At 44.5% G+C, this 19,289-nt stretch overlaps 1 protein-coding gene across 4 annotated transcripts in view; it reads left to right on the forward strand.

Moving 5' to 3' along the window:
* Prkn (parkin RBR E3 ubiquitin protein ligase) overlaps positions 1-19,289 on the forward strand; it is a 1,148,335-nt gene that overhangs the window by 749,305 nt on the left and 379,741 nt on the right. For all 4 annotated transcript variants that reach the window (XM_038339600.2, XM_038339601.2, XM_038339602.2 and 1 more), the window contains exon 7: positions 7,326-7,462. In XM_038339600.2, the coding sequence (XP_038195528.1) occupies positions 7,326-7,462 (137 nt within the window). The remainder of the gene's footprint in view (positions 1-7,325; positions 7,463-19,289) is intronic.

The raw sequence follows: 19,289 nt of genomic DNA on the forward strand, positions 1-19,289 counted from the left end.
GATCAGCCTCATGAAAACAGCAGTGATCTCTCACCCCTGTATTCGCACAGGAGCAGACACTTGGTGGCTTTACAATCCGTGTGTGGCAATACAGGCAGGATGCTGATGCTGGCTCACAGAGTGGGTAGAGACATAGTAAAGCAAAGTTGAGAATCACAGCAATGCGTTTGAGAGGTAAACATTTCAGTAAGAGGAGAGCAGTGCATGCGGGAGAGGAATAGGGACCAAGATCCTAGAAAAGTCTGGGCTTGAGCTAACACTGAGAGTTTTCAAAAAAGATAAAGAAAATAAATGAAGAGAGGAGAGATATCACACATAGGGTCGGGAGGTGATGGGAAAATTCGTAGGATTTGGCCCCAGTGGAACAGAGGATGGATGAATGGAGAGAAGAGATGTGTAGAGATTAAATGACAGGGAACCCGGGCCCGGGCCTGAAGACTGTGGGCAAGGGCCACTGAGCAGCAAAGCTGCTCTGACTGGACTGGGGGAGCACTGAGCTGCTCTGACTGGACTGGGTGAGCACTGAGCTGCTCTGGCTGCATAGGATGCTGAGCCATGCTGACTATATTGGGGTGCTGAGCTGTGCTGATTGGACTAGGGTGAGCTGAGGGTTGAAGTTGGAAGTGGCTGATGAAGATGGCAACCCAGGCGCCACAGGGATTCTGGCTGCTGCACCGCATCGAGGCCTTTTAAGCCCGCATTTACCTCTTCTGGGCAAGCACCACTCTTTGCTCCCATCAACTATCTCATTGTTCCTATTTTGTTGGTGCTTTCAAAATTTATCAAATAAATATCCAGGGGGAAATGTCTGAAATAGAAAAGATGGTCACTCACTACTTGAACTTATCCTGTTTCCTTTCATGACAGCACACAGAGCAAGTTAGCATATCAATGGCAATATACTTAATTTGATGGGAGAATTTTAAACAAACCCCTAGGTAGCCGCGAAAAAGTGTCACAGGATGTATAAAACCAAGCTGCTGCCTGGGAATAAAACTGCATTCTAACAGCGGGGGAGTCCGCGGTGTCAGACCGTGAGGAGGGGAATCCGGCTCCAGCACAAACGCTGAGACGGGAAATTCTCTTGAACTTAATAACATTTAGTGCCACCGATGGGAAATAGAATCACTGAATAAAGATTTAAGATGAAAAAGCACTTTTCGACAGGGGTTGCTCTGCCTGAATGTGGAGTGTTTCCCAAAGGCCCACGTGCTGAAGACTCGGCCTGCAGCCTGGTACTGCAGAAGGGAGGTGGATGTTAAAAAGTAGGGCCAGGGAGAGGATGCTGGGAAACTCGAAATGTGTCCCTCATGAGGAAACTGAGGCCTTTTCTCCCCCTCTTCTAACTACCTGACTGTTGTTAGGAGACCACTTGTTGGTTCACGGCTGCTCATCCCCGAAGTAACCACACAGAAACTATATTAATTAAATCACTGCTTGGCCCATTGGCTAACTCTCACATATTAATTTAACCCATCCCCATTAATCTGTATATCACCATGAGGTCATGGCCTACCAGCAAAGTTCCAGCCCATCTGTCTCCAGCAATGGCTCCATGGCTTCTCTTTGACTCCACCCTCCTTCTCCCAGCACTCAGTTTAGTTTTTTTCCGCCTACTTAAGTTCTGCCCTGTCAACAGGCCAAGACAGTTTCTTTATTCACCAATGGTATTCACAGCATACAGAGGAGAATCCCACATCACCTGATTCCCATAAGGCCTACATGCTCCATTTGCCACATGTTACTTCAATGGTGTATTGTGCTTCCAAAATCTCAAAGCAGCACAGCTATTCAGCTATGGATTAAAACCTCAAAGACTGTGATCCCAAATAAACCTTTCTTCTTTGTAAGTTTAGTTCAGGTGTTTGTTATAGTAAGGGAGAGCCAACAAATAGGAAGGTTATAGTTTCTCGGTCATTCCTAACATCTTTATAGCATCCTTTTGTGTACTATTTTACTATCATCCATTATATAAGTTTGTTCTGTGTCTTTTGTGTATATATCCTGATTGCACAGAGACACACACTGTCTTAGGACTTCAGTCAATACCGAAAACAGTCCAGTCATCTCCAAACTCATCCCTTTGGCCACACTTGCCACATTGTGAGACAATTATTTGTCTTCTGCCCTTGAGAACTATGGCTTGCTGAGGGGACAGGCCATCATTGCTCACTGCAAGCAATACTTGGCTTGGAGTGGCTGTTCTATAGTATTGGCACAGTGGACAAATGAAAAATATAGACATAAAGAACTTGTACCTTGGGTTCCTTGTCTGTACTGAAATATTGTAGCACAAGTCACCTCAAAGTGACCAGACGATTCCTTTGGTGTGTGTGCAACAAACCAGACGAGGTAGAATAGTCAGAATGAGATCAGGAAACAGGAAGAAATTGGAAGGGATAGTTAATGAGCTTCCCAGCTCCACTGGGGCCTTAATGGGACTCTGGTTCCAAGCAGACTAATGGGCAAAGGAACTTTCTTTGGGCTTTTTTAACTTGGCTGCTGGATGGAATTTTGAAGGTCATTCAACTGTTGAAGATTATTTTAATTTCTGAAAGTTGAGTCTATCAATTAGTATCTTGGATCAAGGGACTCTCTAGTGCTGGCGACTGCTCACTTGGCTAACTCAAATAATGAACTCCTGTGACACACGTGTGCCAACATGACATCTCCAGCTTTCTGGCGCCCTGGCACCATGTTAGATTTCTTTGTCAGCGGTGCCTTTAGGCAGTTAGTAGATATCCTGAATCCAGAATGCTAACCAAGCTGCATTAGATTTCCAATACCTTCGTAGTTTGTTGTTTTATGAGCCAACTCTAACGAAAGGGGATTTAAAGCGACCGCTAAGAGGATAAATCCAGTTATTTAGGGACGTCCCTTTTTCCCCTCTAATTATTTTTATCTAATCAAACACTTCACTAAATTCCCAGGAGTTCTTCATGAACTTAGTGTTCACTGAAAGATGTGAAAGATTGCTAACTGGGGCATAACATCTACGTGACCGCTGCCCACACCAAGCACACCGCAGAAGCAACACATGCTTTCCAAGGGTCAAGTGTCGGCTCAATTGAAAGACTCTCTCCCACAGCGAGAATGCTTCCTTTTATTTCCTTAAGGATTTCATACTTGCATCTTTAGTTTTCTATCATAATTTACTATGTTTTTCAGGTGATTATGCTACATATCTCATATATTACACATGAATATATATAATTATGTAACTGTACTATGCATGGGGCAAATGGAGAGAGATGAGCAGCGTCATCTGCCCTGGCCCTTGGGATTCTACATCCTTACTCTCTGATCCTCTAACACCATTTATTCTTGCATATCGCCTTCTAGGACCTATTAAACATGGCTTCCTCCTCCCCTGAGTCTATATTAGATATTGCTACATTTAAAAATCACTCCACAGCTGAATGACCGATGAACAGAATGAATCTAGTCTCGTATAGTTTCCAAGTTCAGGAGTTTGAGCAGACTGGGCCAGATGATTCCTGGGTAGCATGTAAAGTTACAGCCAAGATGCCAGCCAGGGACAGAGTCACCTCTGGGATTGCCTTGAGTCGGAAGGTCAACTTTAGGGATTGTGAGTAACAGCACAATCATCATTGGATGTTGCCAAGAGACCATGGTGCTTGCCACACAGAGTGCTCCATCAAGCTGCTTGAGTATCCCCACCACCTGGGATGCTTGTTGTCCTCAAACCCTGAGACAGAGGAGAGAGCATGCAGCAGCCAGCCACACTTGTGAGAGCGTGAAGTCACATTTGCTTTTGTTCATTTTTCTTCTTTTATGAACAAAGCCCCTTTCAATGTGGAATGGAAAGGAATTGGGGATGGATCCTTGTAACACACCATAGAAACTTCTTACCTTTCAGACTGCTGAGATTTCCTAAAACTTGGTGTTCTGCCCTGTGTTAAGATGCTTGTGTCCCTCTGGGCACTCTACAGACTGTGTGTCCTTGAGACTCTTTGCACTTGCTCCTTATTGTGCCACTTCAAGTTTCCACTACACGGATTTCAACGCCCATCACATCCACTGAGCATCTGGAACCACATCTTGTGCTTTAGCCAGATGGATGGAGTTCCAGGGCTGGGATAGATGAAGAAACAGAGAAAGCATGGGGCAGTGATGGAGGAAACGTGGGGTAGACTGGATTAAAGTACACAAACTACGGGATATATACTCAAACACTGTGGCATTTTGGTAAATACTAGAGAACAGGGTTTCCAGGTGAGCAACACCACACAATGATAGCCTTCCCACCCTGGCTGATATGTGGAATGGCTTATCATAGATTTAATTTTGCTGAATCTCCTTCAGTTGTGCTGAATATTGTGAGAAAGAATGGTCTGCATATCATTCCTGTAACAAAACAGGGAGTCGGGGCTTACAAATAACTCTACAGTAATGTCAAATAGCATGTTTGCAATTATTTTTACATAAGATTGAGAACTTTATTTAACCTTTAGTTAACTACTCTGTCACCTGACTCAGGGGTAAAATCATTTCTAGATTGATCAAGTGACATTTATGTATAATTTGATCAAAGGGCACAGAAGAACATCGGGACCCATAAGAAATAAGTCCAGGCTTCGAAATTGCTACTCACGCCCATCTTTTGTCCCCGTTACGCAGTCCAGCTCCTAAGAAAGTCAGGCCAGAATTCTGAAAATAGCTCCAAGAAGTCCTCAATACTTTAAACTTTCTCAAAGTTAAACTCATTAGAAGTCCCATAGAAGGTTCAGAAACTGGCTCCATCTGTTTGGACAGTCTTATCAGAAAACTGAAACCAGGTAGTTTATGATCAATAGGAATTTATTTCTTAAAGTTCTTGAGGCTGTGAGGTCCAAGAGCAACTAGGAGATTTGGTGTCTGTCTCCTCCACAGCGCCTCTCTGTCCTTGCATGGTGGAGGAGTGAGGGGCTCCTTGAGGTCCCCTTCACCACCGCGCTAACACTAAAAAGTGTTTAAGAAGAATTTATGTGTTGAGACTCAAGGATGGCAGAGCGTGGGCAGACTGGTTTGATTTTACAGACTGTTTTTGCTTCCTAGAGTCACGTTTGAAGCTCCCCTTCAGGTGTGTTCTCATAGGAAACTTTACGCGTGTTCTCAGTCTCGCCAGTACCTGCTTGTGCTGATAGCTAACAGGTTAGCAGTCTGAGACTTGATCTACCATAGCACCACCACCATCGTAGCTGAGAGCATCCTTCTCGTTGCGTATCTGTGCAGGCGAAGGTGAAATGCAGCTGCTGCCTAAATCACGCTTGGCGTGTGTGAATGCACGTGAAGTAGGTGAAGTTTGAGAGAAGGAAGTATCTTATAGTCCTCAGAAGGAAACTTGTTGGCAGGGCAAAAGTTAACTGTGTCCCTGGAGGTAGGAATCAGACCGGAAGTGGCTATGCGTGTTCAAGGAGGAAGCTCATCATCGCACTCAGTCACATTTAGGGACTCACGCTCAGTGTAAGCTGACTGTGGATTTTAACACACCAACGGGGTGCTTTTCCACTTTCTGTGTTAGGTGCTGTTTTGAAATAAGTGAGATAACAGAATCATTTAAGCCTTGTAGTTGTTAAGAAATTATCTGCTATAATGCTCATATTTAATCTTAACTTTTTTATAGGAAAAGGACTTTCCTTTTTTTTTAAAAAAAAAAAGAGACCTTGTAAAGCTAAGAACTGGGTGTGAATGAACATGTTTGTATTCTGTCTTTACATAGGCATAGGCTTATCTAAATTGACTGCAAGGCAATTTCACTATTGAAATTGGCTTGGGAATGGTCTCAAATTAATACAATCAATTTGTCCACTTCTTCCCATAAGCACATGGGTTCATTTGTCAGCAAAATAATATGGCTTTCTAAAAGATTTATCTTCTTATAAAGTCATTTATAAACTTTCTAACTGTATTAGTTACTTCTGTATTAGTTTGATCGAATACTAGGACTAAGAACAGCGTGAGGATGACAGAGTTTATTTCGGTGTGTGGTTCCATAGGGATAGAGTCCATCATACTGAGGAATGCATGGTCTGGAAGCAGGAGCAGATAGCTGGGCGGTCACATTTTTGTCTGCACAAGATAGAGAACATGAAGTAGGTCGAAGTTATTTATCCTTATAGACCACCCACAGTGACTGATTTCCTCTAACAAGGCTCCACCTCCTAAAGGTTCCATGATCTCCCCAAACAGTGCCACAAACTAGGGACAAAGTGTTCAAATACATGGGCCTTTGGGGGCATCTTTCCTTCCAGCCACAACACAAGGCAATCCAAAATTTTCAGGATTTGAATATATTGATTTATTATTAATTCTATAGCCACAATTTTGAAATTGAATATTTTCATAAGATGAAGGTTATGAAACTGGGAGAAAAATCCTGTTGGTTGTTCTCTCGCTTCTAATTTCCCCTTTTCTCTTTGACTGGCTGTTGGGCATAGCTTTTTTGGTTCAATGGCCATTTTCCTTTTGACTTTGTCAAGTTCTGGTATTATATATTATTATAACTACATTCAAGAGGCAATGTAAAAGTCTGCTTCTGTGGGAACATAGTGTAATGTAAAGGCAGTATCCATTGCACGGAGGACACAGTGGATAAGGAGAAAGAATGTGTCCCCACACTGTGTAGCCAGTGCACAGTCAGGGAAGAGTCAGAGGACGTAGATACCAGGGCTATCTGCATTATCTCCTTTACAGATACGAGGAGTGAGCAGGTTAATTGGAAATCAGAGCAGACTTCTAGCAAAAGATGATGTTTAATCTCAGGTTTAAACAACTGTTTAATAAACATAATGATGTTAAATATGAATTAGCACAGTCACTGTTCTGAATAGCTAAGGGAGTGCCCCCAGTGCAGGGTGTCACCCTGGAACTGAGGTTGGACAGCTGCAGTATTGGAACAGAACATGCACAAAGCAACCATATTGTAAAATTCTATCCACCATGGAGGTCCCATTGGTGTAGTGGCATTTCATTTGTATTTTAATAAATAAAGCTTGTCTGAAGATCAGAGAGTAAAACAGCCATCTTTAATCCCTGTAGCCACACTAGTTGCCATGGAAACCTGGCGATGCATGCCTTTAAGCCAGTGGTGCATGCCTTTAATCCCAGCCCTAGAGCGAATTATAAAACAGGAGGAGACAGTTCTCACTCTCAGTCTCATTCTGAGATTCCTGGAGGCAGAACTGCCATTTTTGGACTGAGTTCAAGGTAAGAGCCAGTGACTAGGTGCTTTGCTTTTCTGGTCTTCAGGTTGAACCCCAATATCTATTTCTGAGTTTTTATTGATCATGCTTTACATAGGAGCGTCTTCTTTGTCTGTGCAGGAGCCCCGTCCTGGTCTTCCAATGTAACCACCGCCACGTGATCTGCTTGGACTGTTTCCACTTGTACTGTGTCACAAGACTCAATGACCGGCAGTTTGTCCATGATGCTGAGCTTGGCTACTCCCTGCCGTGTGTGGGTAAGACGAGATCTTTATTCGTTATTATCGCTTAATACTAATAAATAACATGAGAGCTGTTGAGATAAACTGAGTTATGCCTGATCCTGGCCCAAGAGTTGAAAGTTTAAACATGGTCAATGCCAAGAAAGAAACTTTAGCAGGTAAATCCCAGGGGGCCCAGAACTCCAGGGAACTGTGCTATGCTAGACTATGTGCGCCTCGCTTAAAAGCACTGAAAAATAAACTTGGAAACTATTCACCAAGCTATAAAATGTGCCTATGGGTTTAGCTAATGAATTCTGGATTTGTTACTCTTTACATAGAGCGGTTTTGTCCAGATGTTTTCGTAGAAGAGTCTTTCACCAGTGGTTTTGTTACTCCGTATATAGAGTGGTTTTGTCCAGATGTTTCCGTAGAAGAGTCTTTCACCAGTGGTTTTGTTACTCTGTACATAAAGCAGTTTTGTCCAGATGTTTCCATAGCCGAGCGTTTCACCAGTGGATTTGGTGTTGCTTGTCTCCTGTGCTTGTTGTTTATATATTCATTTTCGTGTCCACCCAGTCCTTTGTTTTCTTCTGGTTTTTAAACTGGGTTACTTGTTGTTTTGTTGTTTAACTGTGAGTTTCTTGAGTAGGAGGGGCCCTGGCTTAAGCCTGGTGAGTTGAGTCTCATCCCAGAGCCTCTAAGGAAAGAACCAACTCCAAGTTGCCCTTTGACCTGTATGCACTCAGTCATGACACACGTGCACATATAGTCATAATAAATTAACTTTTAAGATAGCTAGATACTGGATTTTATAATTTGTTGTTAACGTTTATCCTCTTCTATAATATATCTGTTTACCAATAATTTTTGGCCAAGTCGAATTTCTTGATGTCTTTTGTTATTTTAGTGTCAAATGTTACTCATTGCCATATCTGAGGTAATGGTAATTTACTTCTATGATTTTCTTGAATGGCTGACCTCTTATATTAAGTTACTGATGCATTTTGAGTTATTTTTGTGTATTTAGCATGGTTGGTGTCCCTGGATTGCCGCATATATGGTATAACAGCTATAAAGAGATTGAATTGACCCACTGATTAGAATATTGTAACTAAACCCTTAGACACTGTGGCACTTGACTCAATGGTTAAGTTTGCATTTTGATTTATTTTCTTCTTGGCTTTAGTGTGAATCTTAGCAGATATGTCTGTGCCTCTAAATGACACAGATCCAAATGGAGAGTCTAATGCAGTGTTGACTCTGCAACTCATGCTGTTCATTCTTTAACATACTTTATCTGTCGTCAGTCATGAAAGGAGGCTTTATCGCAGTTTACATTTATATGTATCAATATATAGATTAAAGTTAACTGAAACACATCATGTTTTTCTATTTTTTAACAAAAGCATCAAAACCCAGAAAATCGTTTGTGAATCAGCACGCTCCTTCCCTTTCCATATGTGTGGGGATGGTGCAGGCAGTGTGCGTGTACCACAGTGCACATGTGGAAGCCAGAGGACAGCTTAAGGGGCGGTTTCTCTCTCTCCACCATGTAGGTTGCAGGGATTTCAGGCACCTTTACCTGCCGAGTTAGCTCACTGACCCCAGTAGCCTTGACAAAATCATTTTGTACTGGTAAATCATTTTCCTCACTAAGTCTCCGACTGTGGAAATATTTCTTAAGTACCACTTTTAAGACCATTTCATCTCAAGAAAAGTCTAGAGAGGAGTTTATTCCCTCGTGTTTCTGAAATGCCAGCCTGGAATTGTGGGAAAGTTCGGACATGCAGAAACGAAGAACAGAATTATAGTGGGACTCAACGGACCTTCTGCTCACGCAGTACACAGGGTGATGCCTTCTCCCTGGGATCCTCGCACAATGCCTGGAACCAGTCTTTTCTGCGGAAACTCTGGGCCCCGCCAGTGGAGGCCGTGTTTGGAGGTCAGAGTCTGAGCTGTCCAGGGACACGCTCACCCTTGGGTTTCTCCCTATCTTAGTCTAGCTAAAGAAAAGCTAGAAAACATAGTTTTTAAGATACAAATTGCAATGTTAGTTTATAAGGGACTGTTTTGGCTAGGATACAGGCTTGCAGAATTTTGCTGAAATTCACCAATATTGCAAAGATAGTTCATTTTTCTCTCGGCCATAATAATAATGATCCCTCTTTCTGAGTGACAGCTGGGTCGCTGTGCAAGCGCACTCTCTTCAGAACCTTGCCTTTTCCTCAACACTGGGCATCATTATACCATAGCGATCCCTCCTGTATAAGACAGACTCCTCCACCCTTCCCGATAGAACACCATGGAGTTCCAGTGTGTGCACAGTCTACGGTTCCCCTTATTGCTGAGCACATAGTTTTCTTTCTTTATTACAAACCCTTCTGTGACTAGCTGACTCGTGCGGGCAGACATTTCCCTGCTGCTATCAGTGTCCATGAAATAGGTTCCTGGTAAGAGGGGTTGCCCTGTCAAGTGGTCGAAGGCAGAATGTGTGTTTGTTTCACTGTTTCCCGTGTCTCCTCTTAGAAGCTACAGACAGGCTCTCTGCCACCTCCCCACTGAGAGGGAGGAGAAATTTTTCTAATCACGTATTTGAGAAATGAGAGTTTCTCATTGTTTTGCTTTTTTTCTAATTTCTGCCTTTCTGTGTGTCTAAGATCTGCATTTGTTTTTCTCTGCCGTTTGTAAATCACGAGGTGGGTTAAATGAATGCATTCTGTGAAGCGTGTTCTACACAGCACATCACTGACAGCCCTGTATAATCACAGCAGTGGCCTGCAAGGTTGGATCTCTGCTATTGTTTTATATAAAGGATGCATGTAAATTAGCCTCAATCTTGCTAATTCTTTGTCACCGATAGCTAGGAGCTGCGTGGAGGACGGCTCCGCCTGGCCAAGCTACCATGCTGAGCTGTGTTATTTAGGTTCTGCTGTATTCTAATGCCTGTTTGAAAGCCACCCAATTCCATCTTTAACTAAGTATGGCAATGAGGTTGAGGTCCTTGGGGCTGTAAACCCTGGAGTTCATCTTCTTGTTTTCACAGTGAGCGAGGCAGGACATTAATGAGCTCCAAATTTCTCTCCTCCACTCCCTTTTTTCCTATCGCCTGTGAGTGCTGCTTCTCCCGTGTCAGTTATTTAAACATGATACTCAAAAACTTGCTTTATATTTGAAAAACGTCTCCCTAGTCTGGAGACCTTACTTTCCCCAGCATGTCTTCCCTATCACATTTCCATGAAATGATAAGCCCGGTATTGGGTCTGTCTTACTATTGAGGAAGAATGAGGCAAATGACCACCAGCAGCAACGTTCCTGTCACTCGGCTGTGAGTGAGCTCTCCCTTCTACACATAGTCCATTCAAACACCGCTGCATTTCCATGCACGTGACCATGTCTCCCCAAAACTACCCGTTTCATGGCAGTATCTGTTCTTGTGTTTTACACTCGCTTTTTCAGCAGTGGACTTGATGCTGTTTGTACATGCTTTCCCACATGATGTGAGCAAGACTCCGGTACCACTAGGTGTTTCCTCATTGTGTGAAAACCAGCTGCTCAAGCGGACATTCTCTGCATATATTGCTTGCTTGCTTGGTTTAAAACCATAGAGCCTGGTGCATTGGTTCCTCATTCTCTACTTCATCAGAGGAAGACTACACACTCCGTCTGGGATCCTTTGTAAAGGGCGGTGCTCCCTGAATCCTTAGTGTTGCTGTTTTCTCTTTCTGCTCATTGACTTTGCTTTAGAGACAAGTCATTGGTAAATGAACTCTTCAACCTGGCTCAATGGTTTATGCCTAGTGTAAGTATGCACGTTAAAATGTAAAGTGTTTTATGATGCCCAGGAATAAAATTGGGTCACCCTGCTAGTTACGTTTTTCTGTTGCTATGTCAACATACCTGATCATGGCAATTTAGGGAAAGCAAAGTTAGTTTTTGGCTCACAGGTCGAGGGGACGGTCCATCGTGGTGAAGAGGCACGGGGGCAGTGTCCTGAGGCAGTGGGACACTTTGTGCCTGCCATCAGGAAGCAGAGTGAAGAAATGTCAATACTGAGCTTTCTCCTTTGTATTGAGTCCAGGTCCCCAGCCCATGGAAGGGGGCTTCGTAGTTTAGTCAAAGCTTTCTGGAAATGTCATCACGGACACGCCTAGTGATTCCTGGCTTCCGTAGCGACTGTAGAAGATCAGGATTAAGTACCACAGGTAGTGTGGTTTCTGTTACACGGAAGTTAATGTGGCTGAGACTTCACCCTTTGTAGGTCTCTTGACAAGGTCCATCTGTGCTGCCTCTGCTCTGTTGCTTGGACTCTTGCTGGGGACGATTTGCAAACTCTGGTGGCCATTTCAGTCACCTCTGGCTCTTTATAGCTTCCCGTGCCCCGGGCCACACTTGAGCACAAGTTGTAGGTCACAGGAGTGTGTACAGGCCGAGTCAGCCATGAGTGCGAAGGCCTCTGCCTAGGTCTTTGATATGCTAGCCAGCACAGGCCTTTCGGTAAACGTTACTGGAGTTAAAAATGAGATTGTCAGACACAGGCAAAACAGCCTGTTGCCAGAACCTGCGACAAACTTTATATAAAAATAGGGGCTCTCAAGGAAACCTCTTAATGCGTCTGAAGTATTCGCTGTCTTTCTGCCATACCTGTGGTTACGAACATTGCATGCTGGGAACTATTTGGAATGTCAGTGGACCCTCTCAGCGTACTCTCAAGGCCAAGCACTCACTAAGATGGTGGCGCTTCAGAATTTGGGCTGATTTATTGTAGAGCTGGTGAGGGGATGACTGTGAATGAGACACAGATCCTTCCTGCTCCTGAACAACACAGGTGTCTCCTGGCCTGGGGTCCCCTAGGAACGGTTCCCATCTTCCCAATGCCATGCCCTGGATATTGCCGTGATTAACAAGTGTTTGGGGTTGGGGTTGCTATTTTGTTACAGTTTGCCTTTTGCTTTTCTGGTCCCGAGTCACTTTGCATATAATTTATGTGTTCAGACTTCTCATCACAATGACAAATTACCCGGCAGAAGCAGCTTAACTGAGGAAGGATTTATTTCTCCCTAAGTTTCAGAAGTGTCAGTCCTGTAAGAAATGAGCGCTACAACCCATTTTCTGTCTGAGGTGTGCTCGGAGCTCATCAGGCTGGCACAGATAAGCAGGGGCTTCCGGACCTTTGGCCTCTAACTGGCCACCCGAACCTGCCAGTCTCAGCTCTGAGAAGTGAAAACTACAGGCAGTCCCCAGTGTGGCTGAAATCACCCTCAGAGGAGGGGTCTCAAGCCCCTGAATATTCCTTAGACAATGCTTTGTGTCCTGAATTAAGAGAATGAGGGTTTACCATGAACCTCTGCTGGAGTGGACTATGGAAAGATTGGAACTCCGGAAGTGGCAGCCTCTGGGACTTTGAAAACCTCTGTCTCATACCAAACGCCACCCCAGCTGTTTGGCCTTCTCTCTGTGCTGTGGTCCTTTTCTGGAGAATAGCGCATTTAAAACTCTGGTTTTCATTCATCTCAGATTTGCATAACAGACCAGGGGCCTCCTTCACAGTTCATCGGGACAGGAGGCAAGCTGGTGACCACTCAGCTCATATCACGGGGGCCAGAGAGCAGAGAGGGAGCATGGCCGTGCCGGAGAGCTTTCTTCTGTTTTCCCATTTATTCCCTCTGGTGCCAGCCCCATTACCTGATGGTACCCACTTTTAATGCACATCTTCTTCTTTTGTTCATCCTGTCTGGAAACCTTTACCTCAGTGTGTTTCTCAGTCCCATCAAGGTGACATGCAGGTTGTTCTGTGAACTTTCCCTGGGGAGATTCCAAAAAACATCCATGCATGAGAGACAGAGCACAGATGCCAGACCAATGTAAGGCGTTCAGCAAGTGCTGACTTGGTGATCCAATGAGGTTTGTTGGGTTATGTACTGAGTGTGGGTGAGGGACTAGTTACAAAAACATGGGTCACCCCCAATCAGCTGTGTTCCTCCCTGTCACAGATGACAACCTCAAGGAAGCTTTGTGATAGAACCCCTCTTTTAATAAACCTATTTCCTTGTATAGTCTACCTGTATGTGCTGCCTGCCTACCATGGGACGGTTCACTAGTCGGGCAAGGAGCTGGAGATTGAATCACACACACACACACACACAGAGAGAGAGAGAGAGAGAGAGAGAGAGAGAGAGAGAGAGAGAGAGAGAGAGAGAGAGAGAGAGAGAGAGAGACAGAGAGACAGAGAGACAGAGAGACAGAGACACGGGTCATCCTTGAAACAAGAATGCCCCCAGAGACACGGGACAGCTTATATAGGGCTCTCCTTGATGAATGGCCACGCCCTAGCTCTCAGGACGTTTCAGCTGCAAGTCTACCAGAAACCACTCCCCTGCCATCAGGAACTCTGCAAGCACAGGAAAACAAGTTGTTTACCCCAGCAGGCAAGTGGTCATAGAAAATTCAGTCCCCAACACTTCCTGAACACTCGAATTTCCCATCAGCCCTTGAACCTAGTGGAGAGATGGAGGGAATAGCGGCTGGAATCCTCTGGCCTTCTGCTTTACCTGCTTTTCTGCTGCTACTATAGACCAGGCTATCACTATATTAGTCCATTCACTCAGTTGCCAAGGCTACCACTGGGCCAAGGACTCTATTCCAAAATGGCAGTGGGATGGCCATGTAACCCATGGAGGGAAAAGCCATATTGTAAAGAAGACCAACCATCGCATCCAGTCTCCACGGCCTTCCAGGGTCCTCCGTGCGTCTGCTCACAGAGTTGCAGCATGAGACAGATGGTTGAGATGTGGATGTACTCCCAATGTCCATAGAGACGAAGACGCCTGGGATTCTAAATACAACATGTAATACAAAGAATTGTCTTCTGGCTTTTAAGTGTTAGTCTCCCAGATGTATATAAGGATTTAAATCAATATGATTCCTAAAACCACACCAGAAAATTTGGGAAATTCACCAACCACCAAACCATTACTTTTTCTCTTATCTTTAACCAAAGTCAATATTCTTTTCTTCCTTGAAATTAAACCCTCAAAACAACTAAATCACTCAAAGGATAAATCAGTTTTGATAGTTTTCTTTTTATTTAGAAGCCTGGAGCAGACTACCTTCTATGAATAAAGCCATCCCGAAAACTCAGTGGCTTGGCATGGCCAAAGTTCCCTTCCGTTGTGCCACAGTGGGATGCTGTGGGGCCTCTACTCAGAGACCCCATGGTGATTTCTGTTGTCTCATGGTTCATCTCAGTAGCCTCCAAAAACCTACTAAGTCGTGGGATGTTTGCATAGAACTGCTGCCAATGAGCCACACAGATGAGGCCAAGGCCAGGCCGTGGACTGTACCACTTCTTCCCATGTTCCTTACAGCACAGTCCAGATCCATGGAAGCGCATAGGTGCACAGTGTGTGTGTACTGAGGCCTGGGTGCATGACTTGCGGGACGGAGTCCATTGTGTGCCCAGGAGAAAGCATGAACAGGGTTACAAGCAGAGCAGCTTCAGCAAAGCACAGAGATTGGCGAAAAACACACTGTGTCACATGGTTTTCTGCATCCCTCTCCCTGCCGGCAGCAGAAGCAACACTCCATCAAGTCACTTCATTATCAGGAGTGACTGGTACACAGACAAGAAAAGAGACGTCGGGTAAACCGATGTTGTCCCAGAGCTCATTCAGCTAGATCGACAAGGGCCTGTTTGTCTGGTCATCCATCTGGCCCCACAATTGCTGCCTTTATAGAAATTCTACTATGGAAGTTCTAGCTGGACTTTTATGCTCATTTGAGGCACACACCTGTCTTTAGTGCGTTACATAGGAGCGATGTCTCTGTGCCTCTATGAAACTGGCTGATTCTCGATTTGTTTGAGTATCTGTGTTCCAAACTTATTTTTTATTATGTCTCCTACTCTTTCATGCCTTAGGTGGTGAAAAATAAGCATTCTTTTGTTTGTTTGTTTCTTTTGCTTTTGAGACATCTCTCTACGTAGCCCTGGATTTCCTGAAACTCACTATGTTGTCCAGGCTGACCTCAAACTCATAGAGATCCACCTGCCTCTGCCTCTAGGGTGCTGGGATAAAAGGAGTGTGCACCACTGCTCCTGGCCAAAACTAAGCACTCTTAAACAGATTATTCTGCTTGGTTGTGCAAGGGTAACCATCACTTTCTGGTTACGAATCCATTATTTCTCCAAAGAGATTGGGACAGATGCCTATGAGAGCTCGTGATGGGTGCAGGAGTTGTTCTTGGGTGCTCTTCTTCTGTTTATCAGCATGTGTCCAGACTCCTTTGCACTGCCCAGGGATCTAACAGTTCTGAATCTCTTACATTGGACATTATCAGTGTAGAGAGAACTCTTCTGAAGCCAGAAGGATTACAGCAGCTATCAACGGATATTAACTGACCTTTGAACCAATCATCTTAAGTGGTTTTATATAGTCTGAAAGGTATGGCAAGGCACATGCTGTGCACATATGTCAAGCACTCATTCCTGTGTAGTTAAAAACATGATGTGATAGGAAGCTCTGGTGACCACCCCCAAACCAAGAGTAGGGACATTACCTGTAGCTCAGTGGTCTCCTTGTGACCTCTCCCCAGCCGTATCTGCTTTCTCTCTGCTTGGGGATCATCATGGCCTTTCTTACAGCATCACCACCTATGTGTGCATTCCTAAATAAAAGGCATTCACCAACTTTAAGCTTTCAGCTCGATCCTCGATAGGTTTTTACCAAACTGCCTTGCCCAGGAGACTGTCATGTCCAGTACTAATCCTGGTCACCGAGTTTTGACATGCACACTACCCCAACATTCAGAGATTTCACTGGCTGTATCTTATACATTTTGTTATTTCACCGGGCACTGCTTTTGTGTGTGTTTCTCTTCGTATCTCAGTTCACCTAAATTTACAGCACACAAACAGAAGTATAAAAAGCAAGCTGTTAGTAGTGACTGTGGAGCATCAGCTGGTTGGCTGGAGGTCACATAGCCATTGGTGTCTGGTGCTGATGAGGTTTCCAAAGCCTAGCTCACAGCCTGCATCATGAGCCCTTCTCACTTGTCGGCATTTTCTGTACTGCTGTCAACTGCTTTGCCCTCAGTCCCGAGGGCATTCCCCCCACCCTCTGCACCCCGGCAACTCATCCTATAGTTTAGATCAGCCTATATTAGTGGCTGTGAAGCTCCTGAGCTGTGGCCGACATAGTGGTGTAGCCAGCAAGGTGCTTAGATGCGGGCAACAGTATGCACTCAGTGCATGGCACACTCTACAGCCTCTGGTGTCTCAGGAAATGCGGTGCATGCTTTGTCTTCACAGGCTATAGATTTCTGCATCCTGTCACAACTTTATTCGGAAAGAAAACAGGGCTATTTATGCCCCATGGGTCAAGAAAACTTAAGTGTGGTGAGGCACAGTTTGTTTTCGATTTTAAATACACATGTACTGACTCAGACCTGCTTGTTCACTTTTAATCTCTCTGTGAGTTGTTAGGTTCAGGGAAGGGAGGAGGAAGAGAGATTTCTGAACCATCCTTCAGGGGTGATTTCCCAGATACCACTGCAAGAAGTGCGGCAGGGGTCCAAGGCAAGCTTCCATCGCTCCTGCCAGGCAAAACAGAGCATCTATTCTCAAAGGTTTCCAAAGGAAAGGGGCTCTGGACCACAAGGAATCAGAGATAGTCAATAGCTGATCTGATAGAGTATGCGGGACACAGATGGCTTAGGCTGTGTATCAGAAGTCACTGTTTCTCGGGATAAGGGGTGGGGCTCTGTTAATGTATAACTGGGAGTCAGGCTGCCTCCTGCCAGGAGCAGTAAGTACCAGTCTTTCTCCTGCTGCTCACAGTCAGACACTCTCTGACGTAGATTATGTTCCTCAGACACCACCATCATCCTGGATGCTGAAACTATACATTCAGGGCCTTGTGGCTCTGTATTCAGTGCTGAATGTCATTTTGTGTGTATATTCACACACACCTCCCCAGACACATTTAGTAACTGTGATAAACTTTCTTCCTCTTACTGTGTGATGTCTTGTGTTAATGAGACTTCAAGCATAGAAATTGGTGTGGGCTGGTGACCTCCAACTGTCTTCCAAATAATTAATAATGTGCTTAGAGGGGTTGATTTACATATTCATTAGAGTTTAGACCATTTGGTTTCTAAGCAAGACAGTGAAAAAGTTTAATGTTTTGAATGTGTGTCCATTTAACAAGAAGAGGAGTGGTTTAGTAGTCTAACATCAATATGATACCAATATATGATGCTGAGCCAGGCAGTGACACCTCTTAAGAGCTGCATGTTATCTGGGTTATCTTGTAGTTCTATTCTACTAAGCTTCGAGAAGTTAATGTCTTATATTCCCTGATCTTTATTTCTAATGTTCTTGCCTTCTTTCCTCTCTTCTTCCTCTTTGCTGCCACTATCGGCTCCTTCCAGGAAGGACTTGACCACTGAGCTGCACGCCCAGCCCCAGTATCAGCTCCTTCCAAATGCTTACATAGCATTTGTAATAGGTCACTCTGTTAACCCGTTTGGGCTGTCATAAAAAGTACTTCACACTCTGGAACAGGAAGGCCTGCTTGTTGGGGTTTCTGTCCTCCCACCAGGTCCCACGGCTGTTTAGCCCCAAGAAAATCACACAGAGGTCCCCTTAAGTTATAAACTGATTGGCCCATTAGCTCAGGCTTCATATTAGCTCTTATAACTTATATTAGCCCATTATTCTAGTATATGTTAGCCACATTGCTCAGTACCTTTTTCAGTGGGGTAGGTCAAACCCTGCTTCTTTGGTGTCTGGACAGGACTTTGGAGGAAGCTTTCTTGTTCCCAGAATACTTCTGTTCTCATTGCCCTGCCTCTACTTCCTGTCTGGTTGTCCCACCTATACTTTCTGCCTGGCTACTAGCCAATCAGCATTTATTTAAAACATAATTGACAGAATACAGAATTATCCCCCACCAACACTCAGCGACTTAAACAATAGAAATGTATTTTCCCGTAGCTATGGAGGGTACACATTCAAGACTGAGGTCTGATTAGGTCAGTTTCTTCAAGCCAGTGACTTTCCGGTGGCCAGTTTCCTCCCTGTGTCTTCCATGGCACCTTCCTGCATGGGTTTTACCCCAGTAGCCTGTTTCTATAAGGACAGACCCAAACAGCCATAAATTGTCTGCGTTCTTCTTTAAATGTCCCGTCTCAGCTTACAGCCACATTCTGAAGCTCCAGGCCTAGGACTTTTAATGCAGATTTGGTTGCACTTCTCAGTCACCGTCTAGATTCCAAACTAGTTTCCAGATATAATGTATCCCCAGACTCAGAGAGAATTGATTGAACATGAAGCCTGTCTATAACTGCTGCTCAACGCGGTTGAAATAGCATTTGGATACCCTCAATGCCCCTCCTCCATACCTCAGCTGCTTTCTAGCACGTCAATATCCCACACTGGGGCATAGTGGTGCCTCTCTACCAAGTGTCTGCTTTGAAAATGTAGACCCACCAGTTAGCATTTCAGGAAGGATCTTCTTACCCCATCCCCATCTGATATAAGGGGAGCATTTGGTATGCTCTGAGGTGGCAGTAGCTGGGTGTCATCTGTAGAAATGTCTTGGTCCTTCCTCCAGGATGGATGGTCAGGACCCACAGCCTCTAGGAATGCTTTTAATAGTTGGAGATTTAAGATGCTGCCACCAGTGGAATCTAGACTGTACTGGCCCATAGCCAGTTGCAGGCAGTTCTTGTCCAGGGTGGGTGTTTCTCTTCTAAGTAGAAATGCTCTTTTGCTCTCTCACTCCTTTGGACTTTGTTTGTGTCTTCATGGTCAAGCCTGATTCCCCACACCCAGAGCCCAACTAAAATAAGGAAAGAAAAAAAA

The sequence above is a fragment of the Arvicola amphibius genome, chromosome 8 (assembly GCF_903992535.2).
Source record: "Arvicola amphibius chromosome 8, mArvAmp1.2, whole genome shotgun sequence".
In the NCBI taxonomy this organism is placed as follows: Eukaryota; Metazoa; Chordata; class Mammalia; order Rodentia; family Cricetidae; genus Arvicola; species Arvicola amphibius.